General features: G+C 47.2%; 1 protein-coding gene across 1 annotated transcript in view; it reads right to left on the reverse strand.

Annotated features, from left to right (window-relative positions):
- Window positions 1-17,089, reverse strand: part of LOC138529516 (phospholipase A2 inhibitor and Ly6/PLAUR domain-containing protein-like) — a 209,031-nt gene that overhangs the window by 84,449 nt on the left and 107,493 nt on the right. Inside the window, exon 3 of the mRNA XM_069640838.1 lies at window positions 11,338-11,484. Coding sequence (XP_069496939.1) covers window positions 11,338-11,484 — 147 coding nt within the window. The remainder of the gene's footprint in view (window positions 1-11,337; window positions 11,485-17,089) is intronic.

Genomic DNA, 17,089 nt, shown 5'->3' on the forward strand with positions numbered 1-17,089 from the left:
CAGTGTTTTTACAGTCTGAATTCAGAACACCATTCAACATGACATGAGTTCCCGGAGAGCAATTATTCCATTCATAAATGCGTCTTGAAATACTTTTAAGCATATCCTCATGCCAGTAGATATTCAGAACCAACAGATTCATGGGGTGACCTTTCAGCATCCTAATGTGTGTTGGCAACACACCCCGACATACATCAAATGATCCGACCATTTCAATTGTGGTGGATGATTTAATTAGTGCCAACAAACCACCAGATGGTCAACTAATAAGCCCTTGTCTAGCTGACTGAAAGGAGATGACATAGCAATCAAACGATGGAGGGATGGTTGACCAAGTTTCTTGTAGTACTATAACACTATAATACAGAACGTTTGAAGTTTTTGAAACCAATTCAGGTGAGGAGAACAATTGTCCATGGCCCCTAGTATTCCATAATAACAATTTGAACTGAGTAACCAGGTTGTTGTCTGTAACCAAATTATGCTCCTTTGTGGTGCATGGCTTTCAGTGACCAGTTGTTAGGACATTCAGAGCGTTCCATTTTTTGTTTCACTTATTCTATTTCCGCTCTTGGTATCTACCCATCCATCAAACAACCCTCATCTATAGGCCTTTTGCACTCTTTTAAAGAAAATATGACATATGAAAACCATATGCTTGAATCGTGTCTCTTTCTTTCAGAATTGAATCAAAAACAAATTGAGTGTTAAAAACTGCAATTGAACACTCCAACCTTTGACGATCAATGAAGTCCCCCCTGCTTATGTCATTAGATGAGACTCCCACCAATATAGGGATTTCTGATAAAAGCTGTAAGATTGCGTTTGATATAAAAATCCACATCAATGTTATATGAACTGGCTTTGATACAGAGTGTAATTAGAGACTGGCAGTTTGCTTCAAAGAGCCTGCACAAAAGTTCAAATTATTGGGCCTCATTACGAGTCCGGCGGTAGCCGTGCTGGTTAAACCGGCAGGCTGCTGCCGGACTAGTGATCAATTACCGGCATCTGACTTGCCGGAATAACGGGGGCATTACAACCCCGTCGGTCCGGTAAGTCAAATAGCGGCAATTGTTACTCCCCATTCCCATTCGAGCCCCATAGGACTCAATGGGAATGGGGGGTATGGAAGCACCGGCACTGCATGCAACAGTGCTGGTGCTTCCGTCAAAGTCTGCTGACGGGTGCCGTTCCACCCTCCAGGATCAGGCCCTCATCTGCCAGGCTGATTAAATATGTTTTATGGTGCTTAGAATGCGCTCAAAGGCACTCAGCTGTCCATTTTTAAACTAAACAGCTATGTGCTTTTAATGGGTGCCCAGTCAAAGGATCGATTACAAAAGGTTTGAATGCAAAAAGTGAGAGACAATATTGTCGAAAACCAAGGGTTCACATATTTTCGTTTATATATTTATTTTTGGGTTTCCGTGTAGGTAAAAAAAGTGGTTTTTACCACAAAAACGGGGGTTGTGGGGGGGACCCCCCCCAAAAAATATATATATATCTATTAAAAAAAAAATTTGAACCTTTTGTTTTCGAGACTATTGACTCGAACCTTTTGTCATTCAACCCTTTGCAGTCGATCCTTTGACCTATAACCCTTTTAATGATGTGTTTAAAAGTGTACAGTTTGCTTAGAATTCTGTGTGGTTGTGCATGTCAGCCAGGATAACACAGAGGTGCTGGTAATGCCGGATTGCGTGTGTGTGTGTTGTTTTTGAGATTTTGACTACAGCGCTTGCGAATATGTTGAAAATGTGTAGATGGGTTTGTAAGTGTTTAGAGATTATGGCACTGCTACACAATCAATCAGACACTTCAGTATTAAAGCTTGGAAAGTATGAGGTCGAGACAGCTAAATCAACAAACCAGTATTCAGAATCTTGAATTTCACTGAGTCTCTGAAAGTGCAAACATGTTCATATTCTGTAAAGAATGCATTTCTAGTTCCATTATTTATTTATATATTTTTATGGGCTCACTGCCACCCTTATAGCTGTCCGAAACATTCAGTTTAAAAAAAATAAAAGCCAAAGGGCCTCATTACGACCCTGTCAGTCCGGGAACTATGGTACCGGTATGAGTATGCATGCCAGTACCGCAGTAACCCAGACCGCCATACTACGTGTTGTGGTTGCGGGTGCCTGTCAGCCTGCCAGGTTTTTCCTGGCAGGCTGACCAGCACCCGCGAGCACAGCACGTCGGATGCACTGGCAGAACTCTGGAAGAACTCTGAATGGGGCACAAGGGGGATGTGAATGGGGATGTGCAGGCCCTTGATACCAGCACCGAAAACAGGCAAGTACCGGGTCCGCCTAACTCAGCATGAAACGGTTTTTGCCCATTCATGGGTGCCGGAAAAAATGCTACCGCCAGAGTTGTAATGAGGCCCAAAGTCTTTGCACGAATAAAGCCTGACTGCACTTTTGGTGCACTTGTCTTTTTGTGATGCAACATATTTGCAAAAACACAATGCAGTGATACAGTGCTGATAAAGTTGATAACATATTTTTAGTGTGTGAAATAATTAGATTGTATTAAAATGCATGCAATGTGAAGTTAGTATTTGCCAAAGTTCACACATGCTGTGTTGAATAAAAGATAGACGTAATGGTGGAATTTTTTAAAGGGTGGCAGGTCGCAGGATGTTATACCGGGCTTGAGATATTTGGGGATGTGTAAAACCCGGCTTCTTTTAAGTTTTCATGACTGTTCCAGTGCATGTTTTCGATTGTGATGGATTAGTTTTGTACTTCCAATCAGGGACTATTGTATTTTATTTTGAGCGCAGAGTGGCACAAAGTAAAACTAAATGTGTCCATTATCTGTCTGCAAGGGAAGAGCAGAGTGATGGCCTGCATCTTTACATCGTTTAAAGCAGCATTTTGCTAATAGTATGCAAGCAATTTAAAATACAGTTCTAACTTTTGCAATGTTTTATAGACTATAGACAGGCCACAAGATGTAGTGGATTTAAGTATGTGTTGAAGATCACACCTTTGATGAAGCGCTGCATTAGATATTTATTTCCACAAAACGCTGGAATGGTGTATTTTCTTAAGGGTGGCAAGTACCAGGGTGTTATACTCGGCTTGAGGTGTTTGTGGATGTGTTATGTATTGATGGAGGACTGTTCCTGTCTAAAAGATGGCCTATTCTGATTCTATATTCTTTCTATTTAAAGCCGGGATGTCTCCCGAAAACTTGATTTTGCAGCAGGCAGATTCTGAAAAAACAAAATGTGTCAACTGACAAGCGTCACCCGTTGGATTTTTGCAAATTTGTGCAGCTGATGCAACATGCCCAGAATGTTCTAGGGTCCGAGGATGGGGGGCACATGCTTTTGCCAGATAACAAAGGACCGATGGATTGGTGGCTCCAATGCGGCAGAGTTCTCCTCAGATTTGGCAATGGGCACAGGTGGCTTTTCTGCTTCCAAAATGTGCCTCTGTAATCAGTGTCTTGGCAATGTCTCGGCTTATGGATGCAGGCCCTGGGACAGCGGCACAACCAATGTTCAATCATGGAACTCTATAGGTTGTGATATTTAGACCCCAGATGGTGCTAAAGGTTGTGACAGAGCCCACAACAGTTTGTAAGTGTGAAACATTGTCGTGCAGGTTTCAACCATTTCACTATACCACAGCGCCCTTGTCGTCTCTACCTTTAAATCATCTAGGTCACACAGGCAATGCACGCATCCTAGCTGAGTGTCTGAGAGTTAGTTGTTTGAATCTGCATGTTTATTCTTTCTTTGCATTACAACTATTTCTCCCTGCATTGACCTCATTGTGCATAATCTTTTTTCTTTTCTGTATCAAATATGTCGTTTTATATGAATAAATATATTTTCAAAATCATTAAAAGCTCTGGCTCTTTATTACGTGTTCCTATTTATTATGTATAATGACACCCATTGCTTGTTGATTTTTAAAAAGTTATTTCATTCAGAGGTATAACGCTAGGATGTGGTGGGGGACAGGAATCCGATACGGTCTAAAGAAACAGTTTCAATTTTATTAATCACACTTTGTAAGTTAAGACACAGATGACACTCCAAGCTCTCAACATCCTTCCATACCTATAAACATTCCTTTGTCTTAATATATTTCCAACAATGTCATGGCCGGGCATGTTCGTACCACAACAGCTTTGATGTAATTTTCCACTTCTTATCACATCAGAGTGGAACACCTCTGTGATGCCATCACTGCATCACTGTCCAAAACCCTAGATTCACAGTCCTGGCTTCGGAGCTCACTTTGCTCCCAGCGCTGGACTGATGCTCCCATCTTTACCTAGATTTTATACAAAAAAGATATCAAAAACATTTTAACATCTCATTTCCTATAGAAATATACATTTGATATAAAATCGATATCCAATATTTTTGATATCTTTTTATTTCAAATTCATGGTAGGTTTGTATCAAAGTGTATTAAAGGGGGGCGGGACTAAGACCGGCCACCTGTCAAAAATGAAATGAAGGTAAAAAGGGCATATCTCTACTACTTATGTGCTTGTGAATTGGTTGTGCAAAAAGATATCTGCCCCAGCAGATTTATGTTTGTGAATCAGCCCAATGGGTGAAAACAGTATCTTAGATTTGCCAATTTATACATGATCTGAGTAATGTGCACTTCAGTGTTTGTTTTGCAAGGTTTTGCGTTAGCCCTCCTGCCCTCAATGTCATAGGGCCTCATTACGACCCTTGCGGAAATGGAAAAATGATGGCGGAAATGCAATACCGCCATCGAACACCGCTCGTTGCGATCATGACCCGTCACCGTAAAGTACGATGCCATTAGCGACACCGCAGTGAACGGCAACGCTAACTGCACCAAGTACGCGCACGCGCGCCTTGCAAAACCGGAATCACCGCCATGGCGCAACGGTACGCGAATTCTGACCCTAGCGGACATGTACTGAACGCCATCAAGCACGTCGTAAAGTACCATTCCGCCATGGCGAGAAATACGGCAACGCGAACCAACCGTAAATGGCCCACTGAGTGCCTGTACTCCACTCCCTGGCCTCATTGCACAACTCCTGGCAGGCGCAATGTACTCACACTATGCAACCAGTGAAATCCACTATTCACCCATGCATGCCAACGTAGAAAAGCATGCAGGGGCTCAAAGCGCCCCGTGAGTGGGCATCCATGTACGGCATGTCACCATAGCCGTACTGACGCAGCACAGGCATGTGAAGGTACAACACATCAAAATGAAAATCAAGAACACATGACACAAAACAACAGTAGTCCCCCATCGCTTGCCACCAGCGCAAGGCAACATCCACAACAGCATCCTGAGGGGGATTGCACCAGCCCTGTACTCATGCCAGTAAACAAACCAACCATCAGCAGAAGCATGTACCACACAAGTCAACTCAGAAGGCGGAACACAAAGCAGATCATCATGCAATACATACCGCCACAAAGCGAAAATCGCCACATCACCTGCAAAGAACAACGCAACACGACAAATATCGGAATACAATTTAAATGCACATCCAAATGACAAAGGCCCCACATCAATTTGCAAAATCCCACCAAAACAACCATCATCACCGAGGGCTGCATCTGCAATAATTGACCGGCTTCCACTTGTGTGACGCCCTGTACCATCATGGCACACAGGGCTTACATCAACGTTCCAAAAGGCAACATGGAAGCGGCAAGAACCGCAGGTCCGTCCCATGAGGCAGGCACTAGTCGAGCTGAAAGGCCGAAATGTTGCACCTAGCCACCAGTACAGCGTAAGGGCATGTGGCCCATTGGCGATCGTCCCATATGATCGAAATGGTGCTCCACTGATTCACCCGAAGCTGCAGGAGTCGAGAGTAAAAACCATCTGGAGGAGTGGCGTAGAGATGGCATCTGCAATAGGGCAGGAGATACCTGTCACCCAAAAGAAACACAAATCAACCGATTGCATTACGGGACTCATGATGCATTACAATCTTCATTCAACACACCAAATCCACACCCATATGCATGCTAGCCCACTCCAAAGGAATATACACACCCCTAATCCAGTATCGAATCACAACGAAACCAATCGAGCTAAATACACCATTGGCAACGTCGGTTACTGTGCATGCGTCCGTCAAGATAGAACCCATGACATGGGATTAGTAACGTGCCTAGACACAAGTGTATGAAGGCGCGTCGAGACAGGGAGGATCCGACAAGGGCAGAGAGACGTATGTCCCACTATGGCAGCCTTGCATCACATAACGCAGGGGAAGGGGAGTGAACCAAGAAACCCATGTACATGGCAGACCCTAAACGGATTCATCAGTCCATGCATCCACACATCATTCCCTCATCCCGCAATGAAAACGCATGAATATTCACTCACATAATATGTGAAACTTCCATCGCGTCTGTGCGTAATGCAGTCCGCAAAAACCACTGTGCCCCTGGCCGGATCTGTAGTGTTGTGAAGCAAGATGGATTTGGGAACGTCCTGCCTTATCGTCCACTACGCTATTGCGCATCCCATTCAATTCATATCATTCATTGCCTGCTCGTTATGGGCCATGTCCCAAGGACATTCTACAATAGAACGTTACATTTCCAGCCAGACCTGTGGGCGTATCCTCGCCGCTACTTCAAAACCAAAAATGCTGGCCTTCGAATACCTCACTTGCAACATTACGTCGAAAAGGCTTCTGTGAACGCTTGCATTCACAATTACATCAATGTAGTGCGGCTGTGTGTCATGATGCTAACTGGCTGCAATCACAAATGGCACGCCACGCCCGTCGGTGAAGTACGTTACTGTGCTGCATGAGGGTCGGCCATCGATCGAGCCCTACATACCACTGACTCTTCACAGGTATGTAAGCGGCTGCAATCATAGCATGTGTAACAATGGGAGCATAGCATGAAAATCAGTCAAAGTACATCACACTGCCATCGGGATTTGATACATGATTCCAATCCCAAGATGCCATGCGGCCAAATGCAGCCTTACGTGCGGGCCGTGCTCGACCAGAAGGGATTGCATCTGCCACAGATTCATTCAATCAGCACAGGTGGAGGCCATACAGGCCGACAGCACATATATTGCAGACCCAAACCCCTCCCACAACCACTCCCACTCCAAAATGCTACCGGCAGGACTAGCGATGTTGGGCCTGGGGTACCAGATAGCACTGCAAGTGCTACAACTACAAGAAGACGACGAACAACAACAGGTACAACAACCGGGCGCACAGGGGAGACGGAGGAGAAGGAGGAGGAGGAGGGCAAGGCAGGGTCAGCAAGGCCCACAAGCACTGCCACCACCACCACGCAGGCGGCCCGCAATCCCACGCCTCCGAGCCGATCCGTTCAACCTCACTGCTGAGCAGATCCACACCCTCTACCGTTTGGACCGGGACACCATAATCGCCATTGTGGACATGACACATGCTGACCTCGTGAGCATGCTAGATAGCCCAACCGCCATCCCACCCCTACTGAAGGTGGTGTCTGCACTCCACTTCCTGGCCACAGGCACCTACCAGCACACAGTGGGACAGTTGCATGGCATTTCACAGCCACTGTTCTCACGGACACTCTTCCAAGTGCACGATGCCCTCCTGAAGCACGCCGACGACCACATCACACTACCACGCACGTACCAGGAGATTACCAACGCTAAAGTGGGATTCCATGCACTTGGCGGCATCCCGGGTTGCATTGGTGCCATCGACTGCACCCATGTTGAATTGGTTGTCCCACATGCCATGGAGGTCCAGTACCGCAACCGGAAACAATTTCATTCAATCAATGTGCAAATGGTGTGTGACTCCAACAAGATCTTTACGCATTGTTGTGCCAGATTTCCAGGATCTACCCATGATTCTATGGTCCTGAGGAACACAAGAATACCACGCTACATGGAGCGACACGCAGGGCACAGATCCTGGCTACTCGGTGAGTCTCATTTCATGCATGACATCGTGGCCCATTTGATGCGTCAATGACCTTGCAGGGGGGGGGGGGGGCTACTTAGCACTATCATTCCACTGACACCCTTTATTCGTCTCATACAGGTGATGCCGGGTATCCACTGAAGAGATGGCTCCTTACACCAATCCGGAACCCACAGAACGAGCATGAGGAGGACTACAACCATGCCCACTCACGTACCCGTGTGGTCATTGAACAGGCATTCGGCCTACTGAAGGCTCGTTTCCGCAGCCTCAGCAGGTCTGGCGGGGCACTCATATACAGCCATGAGAAGGTTTCTAAGATGGTCATGGCATGTGTCATGCTGCACAACATGTGCATACGTAGGAATGTGCCCATGCCCCCTGACGCTGTACTGCATGCACCTGAAGATGATGATGATGATGATGAGGGTGGGGATGTGGAGGCACCTCAAGGAGTCCATGAGGCACAGGATGCACGTGCAATCCGACAGAGCATCATAGATGCATGCTTCTAGCAACCACGCATGGTGCCTATTACACGGAAAGGGGACCTGTGGCACTGTGTGTGTGTAGTACAGGCACATTGTGGACTGTACGCCTATGAAGGCCTCGTACGCAAATATCAATGTCCACACATGTCATTGGATGATAATGAGGTGCTGTATTGTTGATGTGATTTGATTTATACACCCTATGGACCCGCCACCCAGTGAAGCCCAACACACCCCCTCCACCCTACTACCTCCCCCCCAACACCAGTGTCCAAATATGCATGCTGTCCGTGGGTAGACGCTATTGCAAGCCCCCTCTACGGGTATCAGGGGCACCCCTGCCCGTGGAGCGCAGGTTCCTGCCAGATCTGCGTTGGGGGCTGCCCTGGACGGAACTTGCCACGGATGAGGTCTCTGCCTGCTCGCGTCCATGCATGTCTCTGAGGGTTTGTGAGAGCTCCGAGAGCACACGGCGCACAGCAGCAAGTTCAGCACAAACGTCTTTGGACGTCGCATGCAGTTCCCCCCTCAGGCTCTCGGTGCTTTTCTCCATTTGTGCTCTCAGGCTCTCGGTGCTTCTCTCCATTTCTCCCCTGAGGCTCTCACTACTTTTCTCTATTTGTGCCCTGAGTGTCTCGGTGGATGTTTCCATGGCTGCCCTGGAACCCCCGCATTCATTTGCATGGTCCTTGAGTAGCGTGGACGCTTCCTGCTGTTGCTCGATCAGCAGGTCGAGGGACTGTTGCCTCTGCTGGGCCATGGACATTTGCGGTGGTGTGACAGGGGGGCTGCTCAACACATGTTGCCTTGGCACAGGACTTGTGGGGGTTGGCCAGTCGTCGTCTTCAGGGTGCCCCTGCGTGGTTTCGTCATGGTGTAGGGGATGGGACATGCAGGGGGATTGGGAAAGGTCATGGATGGTACCTACGTCGCCAGCACTGTTTTCCGTGTCGGAGCATGCTGGCATGACAGCTGTGTCCCCTATGGTGCTGCTACCACCAGAGGCGGTGCCATCAGATACGTTCTTTGGGGGGACCTGTGGTGCTGGGGTTGTGGACTTGCTGGCTGCTGGGGTGCCTGTTGCAGTCCCCTCCAGTGTGCTGCCACTTGATTCCTGCTGCTGCCGTGTCTTGATCCTTGCACCTGAGGTGGAGGCTCTTGGGACGTTGGTCCTGGCCCTCTTTGCAGGCGTGCTGGTAGGGGTGTCCTGCAGCTCGTCGTTGGTATCGGACCCTGTGGTGGAGTAAAGAGGGGCGAGCGTTAGTTATGGGTCTGTCGGATTTGGAATGGCAACGTATCAAATGCATTGGGGTGGTACATGAGGCTGGTTTGGGACTGGGCCTTGGAGGTGGTCTCATTTTCGTGTGGATTGAGGATGCATTCATTTGGCTGCCTGCAGTTAGGGGGTGCATGCTGCACATGTAGGGGTTGTTTATGGCTTCTTGATTGATTTGTTTGTTCATTCTGACTTTTAGAGGGCGCTGTCAGGGCTAAGTATGTATTGCACTATGGGGTCACATGGTACTGCACATGTTCGTGGTTTGTGGATTTCGCATTGTTTCTCTTGGCCAACCGACCTGATTCTCCGGATGTCGGCACTCCTTTCTCCATCCCTCCGACTCCCTCTATGCTCTCCATTCCTATGGTGGAGGCGCAGATTTCCTCCCAGGGGGTCAACTTGATGGGCGACTCTGAACCCCCCCCGGTAGCTGTGGCGATGTTCCTGTTCGCAGAAAGTATGCTGCGTACGCGGATCCGCAGGTCGTCCCACCGCTTGCGACATTGCTGTGGCGTGCGGGGTGTTGTCCCCACCGCACTTACGCGCTGTGCCACCAGGACCCATATGGCCTTCTTGTTGGCAAGGGCCGTCCTGGTCATTTGACTGGAGAAGACGACGGCGGAATTTTCCTGTAGGGTCTCGGTGAGCACGGTCAGTTCCTCTCGGGAGAAGTGTACCTGCCGCTTGCGGTCACACGCTTTCTTGGCTACCTTTCCCATATTTATTTTTTTAACTGGGGTTGCTAACGGGTTGGGATGTGTCAGGGTCGGATTTTTTATGGTTGTGTTGGGATTCGGATTTTATAGTTGTGCGGCGTGCTGTTTCCCGTTCCGGCCACATGCTTTTACTTCCGTTTCCGTATATTTACGGTGGCCGTAATTTGCGGTGCACGCTCGTTACGGTGACCGCTCATTACGGTGACCGCTAAGATGGGTGGCGGTATTGCACCTGGTGCAGCGTACGGCGGCGGTAAGGGCCGTTTTGGGGTCATTTCCGCCATCGCAGCCTTTCGGATTCCGCCATGGCGTAATGCTCGTGCCCGATGGGTCGTGATTGGCCGCACTTTGCTCCTTCGTGCAATGGCGGAAACGCTATTTACGCTGTTGCGGTCCGGTCAGTCGATTTCCGCAAGGGTCGTAATGAGGGCCATTGTCTCAGGCCTGTTAACTCATTTTTTAATACACCTTTTTCCAAAAAAGGAGTAGGAGAATAATTTGAGGGAGATTATTTAGAAAGGAGGATGATCAGGGGTGTAACAACAGAGAATGCAGAAGTAGTGGTGAATGAAACAGGAGTCCAAAAGGGATGAGAGGAGATGGAAGAGGAAGCAAGATGGCGGACAGACAGCGTGGGAGGATGAAGAGATAAGAATGAAAAGAGGAGGATGAATGTGAAGTGGCAAAAGAGAATGGAATAATCTAGATGAAGGATAAAGACAGGGGGTGTAGAGAGCAATACAAGGTTCAGGGGAGCTATTCAGGTGGAGGTGACAGAGAGGTAGATTAAAGAGAGAAGCATGAAGGGAGGAGGAAATGAAAAGACGGTGAAGGAATACGGACAAGGGGAAAGGTGAAAGCAAGGAGCAGAGTTGAGATGAGAGAAAATGTAGATCCGAGAAAACTGAGAGCAACTTACACTCAATATTGCGTGAGTTGCAGCCATCACCTTTGCAGTAGACTTGCATTGCCCTCTCGTAGGCCCCTATGGCAGACTTGCTGATATAATAATCCTTTAATTTGTCATCTTTGCAACCCTTGAAGACAATTTCAAATGATTGGGTCCCTGTAAGAAATAATAAAGAACATTGCTGGTTTAAACAACTCCATATGAAGAGACTCAGTTCCTCCCTCATGTCCAACAAAATACTGTCCCAATGTCTGCAGTTCAATTACCATTACTCAACACTGGTCAATGGGTGGGTCTAAAAACCGAGCTGCTTCCTTCCCAAAATACATGAATATGAGTAATTTAAGCATTCCAGGTAACACTTTGTGGAAGATAGCTAACGGTCAGTGTTAGCCTGGCGTATAGGGATAGTGGGCCTCATTACGACCCAGGCGGTAAGTTACCGCCTGGGCCGTGACTTTACCACCATGGCGTAAACTACATTTACGCCATGGTGGTTGGCAGACTTACCGCCCCATTCCGAGGTCGGCGGGGCGGTAAGTCCCCAATCCCCATTTACCCTTCCCCATTCCCATTTTTGCCCCATAGGGCATAATGGGAGTGGGGAAGGCGTTAATTACGCCACCGTAAATTACGGTGGCGTAATTAACTCCATGGTCCCTTAGCGCCATGGATTTTAACACCTGCTAAAAGCAGGTGTTAAAAGCGCCATGGCGCTAAGGGACCTCGTAATTGGCGGTAAGGGGTCGGCGCAGCTAACGCTGGCGTTAACCCCTTACCGCCAGGGTCGTAATGAGGCCCAATGTGAGAATTGGGGAAATGCAAAGCACAACATGTAACTGATTCTGCTTCAATGCTCATCGGTTTCAGATGCATCAGCCTCTTACACATCGTATTTATTCCCTAATCAGTCAGCCCCTTGATCCTCCTAGCACACTAACCCACCTTCCTAACCATCCTTGTTGGCTCTTAACCAAAAATGAAGATGTGCAACACAGCTTCCACTTGATACTCACAACCTCTGATGCTTCACCAACACGCTAGCAAAGTATGGCATAAATGATGGATCCATTTGGGCTCAGATCATTCTTCAGACCCCTTAAAATATCATGTGCCATGCCACTGTTCAAGACTGGTGAAAGTTCTAGGTTGCCAGTAAGTTTTTCTATTGGATACGTTTGCAGCAGGTGTGTTCTTGGGCATTTCCATATGGACAGAACAAAAATCAAGCTGAACAGAGTATCTGGTGTGGCTGGACCTGCTGATTAGTCCTACGGACATTGCCTGCTGCAACTCTGTTATTAACAGAGCCTTTCCTCAGTGTTTGCCATTGACACCTCCTGCTTACACTCGCACATATTACCATCCGCCTAAGCTAAGCATAGCGGAGTGAGCAGAGTGTCTGGTGTGTCTGGTCCTGCTGATTATTCTTTCGGACATTGCCTGCTGCAATTCTGTTGATAACAGAGTCTTTCCTCATTGTTTGCCGTTGACACCCCTCCTCCTGCTTACTTACGGTCGCACATATCACCATCTTCCTAAGCGAAGGGTAGCACAGTGAGCAGAGTGTCTGGTGTCCGGTGGGCCGATGGCATGTGGATCTATGGAAGAAAGTTGCTCATCAAGGGGCGGCAAAACACGGAAAGCTGAAGAGCCTGCCTACACACCCCAGCTGGAAGGAAAATGTTGTCGCTGCATTTACCTGGTACGGCGGAGAGTCTGGACCCTCTCACAAGACTGACGGGTAAGGCGCTAGCGAATTCCACACCTATGAATACTGAAAGGAGCTCTCCCCCTGTGGCAGTGTTTCAAGCTGTTTTTAGCGAGGAGGCTGCATACATGCTGGGGGCAGATAGAGATGACTCCTGCACTTTCTACCCCTTTAACATTGAGGTTAAAATTGCAGCTAGTACAGCGCTGTATATTGACAACCAGACTGCGACCAAACCCACCATAATGCCTGATGCTGGGTGCTGCACCGATCGCGCAGAGTTGATTGAGTGCAGTGGAAGCAATGTGCTGTAGGGCGCTACCGTGGATACGCCTGTGGATGTGGAGGTGGGGGTGTTTCAGGTTGTGGAGGGTGAGGCTCCAGAGAAGAATGGGAGAGGGGGTATGATCCTCCCCAACAAGAGCCTAGAATTGTACACCTGGCTGAGTCTAATTATAAGAGCACCTCTCAGTCTATAACTCCAAGAAGTTTGACATTGAATAGGATGGAGACAGGTGCCTTCATAAAGAGAAAGCTGAGCATCGTTGATGAAGAAAGATGCAAAGCCGATGCCTCCTCTGAGCTAAACCTGGTGGATAACTCTGCATGTCAAGAAGAATCATCAGCCCTATAGAAAGGCAATATAGAAAAAAAGAGCAAAAATTGCAGGTGGAGCAGAGCCCTCTCTGGGGAACAGTTGACTGCCAGCTGTAAATTTGGGGCTGTGAAAAAATATACAGTGGGGAAAGACCACTTTTTGGGGTAGAGGAAGAGGCACAAAGCCCAGACATAACACAATCGGTTGGCCACAACTGGAAAAAAAACATCTGGAAACCGCCAAAGTTGACTCCAGCTTGTGAAATGATGGGCAGGCGTTTCTTCTTTAACAAAATGAGGCTGACAGGGGGTGAAACTCAATGGCTAACAGCCTTCGAAAAATCGGAAGCAGGGTCACTGAATGCAGGGGAAGACATTCCAGACTGTTGGGCAGAATCACATGCAGAACCCTTTGGGAACACCACATACAATTAAGCCTACAAGTGCAAGTACAAACACTCAAGGTTTCTGAGTAAAATAATATACATTTATTTACACCATCATTTGTAAAACAATTCACTAAAGTAAAGCAGCAGAAAAATCACAATCTTAATGCACTACACAGCACTCAATGAATTCTGGACAAGTTAAGCTCAAAATGAAGTGTGAGTAAAATGGCACACCAGTAATTTAAAAAGGGAGGGAAAGACAAGGTTATACAAAATCAAACAGCACCAACAAGTGAGTAGGCAGGACAATCAAGAAAAGGCTTGCTACAATGAGTATTCAAATCAATAGGCCTGGGCAAATGTTAATGGTTCAGAGTCGTTGCAGAGGATCACACAGTTCAGAGTAGTTCGCGGTTAAGTCTTTGCTAAGAGTTTGAAACAAAGTTGGTCAAAGGAAATGTTATTTAAAAGAGTAGAGAAGCACAAGCACTCGGATTGGTGAAAGATTTAAAAAAACTTTCATCGCGGTCTGACTGAATGAAAAACTGGGCTTGAACAGTACCTTAGAAGAAGAAGAATGCTGTAGCTGAGGCAGAAGTTCCTGGCAGTTCCTTCAGGCACACGGTTCCTGAAGCGACTGTCGGACTGACACGAAGGAGGAAGACTGGAGGGTCCTGCACGGCCCAGGGAAGAAACCAGCAGCAGAGCAAAGCAACAAATAAAAGGTATGCTCCTTAAAACCCAAACAGGGTCTGGTCCTCCTGGCTATCCGGTTCACTGCAGCTGTGCACAGCAAATTTGACCAGGAGAGGGAGGACCTGCTTGGTGTTTGGTGAACTGGTTGGTCCCACCAGCTCAAGGGAAGAAGATTCCTTGCAGATCATCTCTGTTGTCAAAGTGTAGGAGATTCAGACCCGCATCAGTGCTTCACCGGGAGGTTCAGTAGATGCAGCAGTCCTCTTCCTTCAGCTTCTCTTCGGTTCTCTCGATCCAGTGGCGACTCTGCCTTCCAAGTCCCAGAGACCTGCTTTTTATGCAGTTTTCCCCCATTCACACAGCCTGGCAGTCAATCACACAGCATGGTTGCTGTCCTGGCAGGAGAGTCACCTAGCCAATCAAACAAGAGTGTGACTTGTGCAGAGGGCAAACCCCTCCTTCACATCCTGTCTACCTAGACTCTCAGGTGCCTAAGGAGGGCTTCTGTGCAGAAGCCTGCCAAAGGACGGCAAACAAAGGAAACAAACCTGGTTTGGCACGCAGAGTAAAACACGAGAAAGACCCTTACGAAATGAAATGGCGAATAAACTCAGCCGGAACCAAAGAAAAGTAAATGGGGTCCAGCGGATTTAAGTTTGAGGCTACTAACATAGCCTAAACAGTACCATGGCTATTTTCATAGAAGACAGCGGTAGGAAAAATATGGTGGATACCGCTGCCACCTGCCAAATCTTAAAGAAAGGGGAACAAAATAATATTCCATGAGAGACAGACAAAAAGGGATAACTATTAACCCTTTCCAGTACTCTATGTAAGATAGTTTGTACTGGGTCTGTGAATTTAAAAAGACTTATAAAGTCAATGGCAACCTTACATGTTCTGGGAGACAGTAGTCAGTCCTAGAAAATGGAGTTTAAAGTGGGAAGTCTGAAAAAGACAACCCTGTGTCACTGCACTAAAGTGATGTGCGACACATAGTAAAAAGATGATGCCTACAGAGTAGGTGAGGCTCCACAGTCTATGAACACAAAAAAGTAAAACACACAGCAAAACACATATAAGAGTGGGAAAAAAGGCTCACACTCTTACCAGGTGAAAAAAATAAATCCTAGAAATTCAGCAAAGCTGCTATGGGACTCAGTAGGTAAGGGAAATTAGCCATTCTGGAGAATTCTCCATAACACAGACCAGCTGCTGTTGGAAAGCTCCCTGGTGGTTGAAAAGGAAAGTAACTCGCACAAAAGGTCCAAGCTGAAAAACAGTGAAAATAGTAGCCTTATAGGAAATGGCCATCATAGGCAGCATAAAGAGATCTAAAAGTACCAAAACAATGGGAAGAAAAGCCACAACTGAAGAGCGAGCACCACTAGTAACCACAACAAAAGACTGCACCACAATGCCTTGACATGGCAAAATGGTGAGGAGGGTCTCTCTAGAGAAACTCTAGAGCCCTGCCAGGGAAAGGTAACATACCACCACTTTTTACTGGTCTCGACCCTGTCAACCACAATGGCCCCCATTTATGAACCTATATGAGAACATTGGAGACACACTAAAAGATCATACCACCATGTTAGCGATGCTCGACTCAGAAATGGTCTTTGAGAAAGTCTCTATTGCAGCTATACAGGACAAAATTGGGAATGAGATAGAGCAGATTGTTTCATCCAACTCCACTCCCAAAACTGTTCTGCTCGGAGACTTCAATCTAGGTCTTAATGACCCTCAGGATTCCAATGCACTATCCTTGTCCAGCACACTATCATCACTTGGCTTTACCCACAGGATACAGGAACCTACTCATGTAAAAGGTTTCACAATCGAAGGGCTGGCTGACATCAACTGCACCGCCTCCATCACCTCTAACTCTCCCTGCCCATGGACTGACCACCACCTTATCACCTTTAACATCAACACTGTGAGCAGCCTTAACCACAACACTTACAGTGCCCCAGAAACTCCCTCTAGAAATGAAAAAACATTACTGCCAACAATCTGCTCCCCTTATTACAACCTGTCATAGCTTCTACCACGACTAACTCCACCGACCCCACCAGTATGACCAAAACCTACAGTGACACTATCCTAGCGTCCATAAACAAAATTGCCCCGCTCGAGAAAGGCAAAGCTAAACAACCAGCCCACCTCCATACCTGGTTCACCCCCGAGTTAAAAGACCTAAGAATCACCAAAAGAAAAACTGAAGCTCAATGGAAAAAATCCCCCACATCGGCCAACAAAACCCTCTTTGATACAACCTCCAGGGATTTCAACCTAAAAGTACTGTGTACCAAACGGGAGCTATTCAATGACAGCATTGCTAAAGCTAGCTCCAGCACAAAGGAAC

This window comes from Ambystoma mexicanum, chromosome 1q (assembly GCF_040938575.1).
Source record: "Ambystoma mexicanum isolate Mex_15411 chromosome 1q, UKY_AmexF1_1, whole genome shotgun sequence".
Taxonomy (NCBI): domain Eukaryota; kingdom Metazoa; phylum Chordata; class Amphibia; order Caudata; family Ambystomatidae; genus Ambystoma; species Ambystoma mexicanum.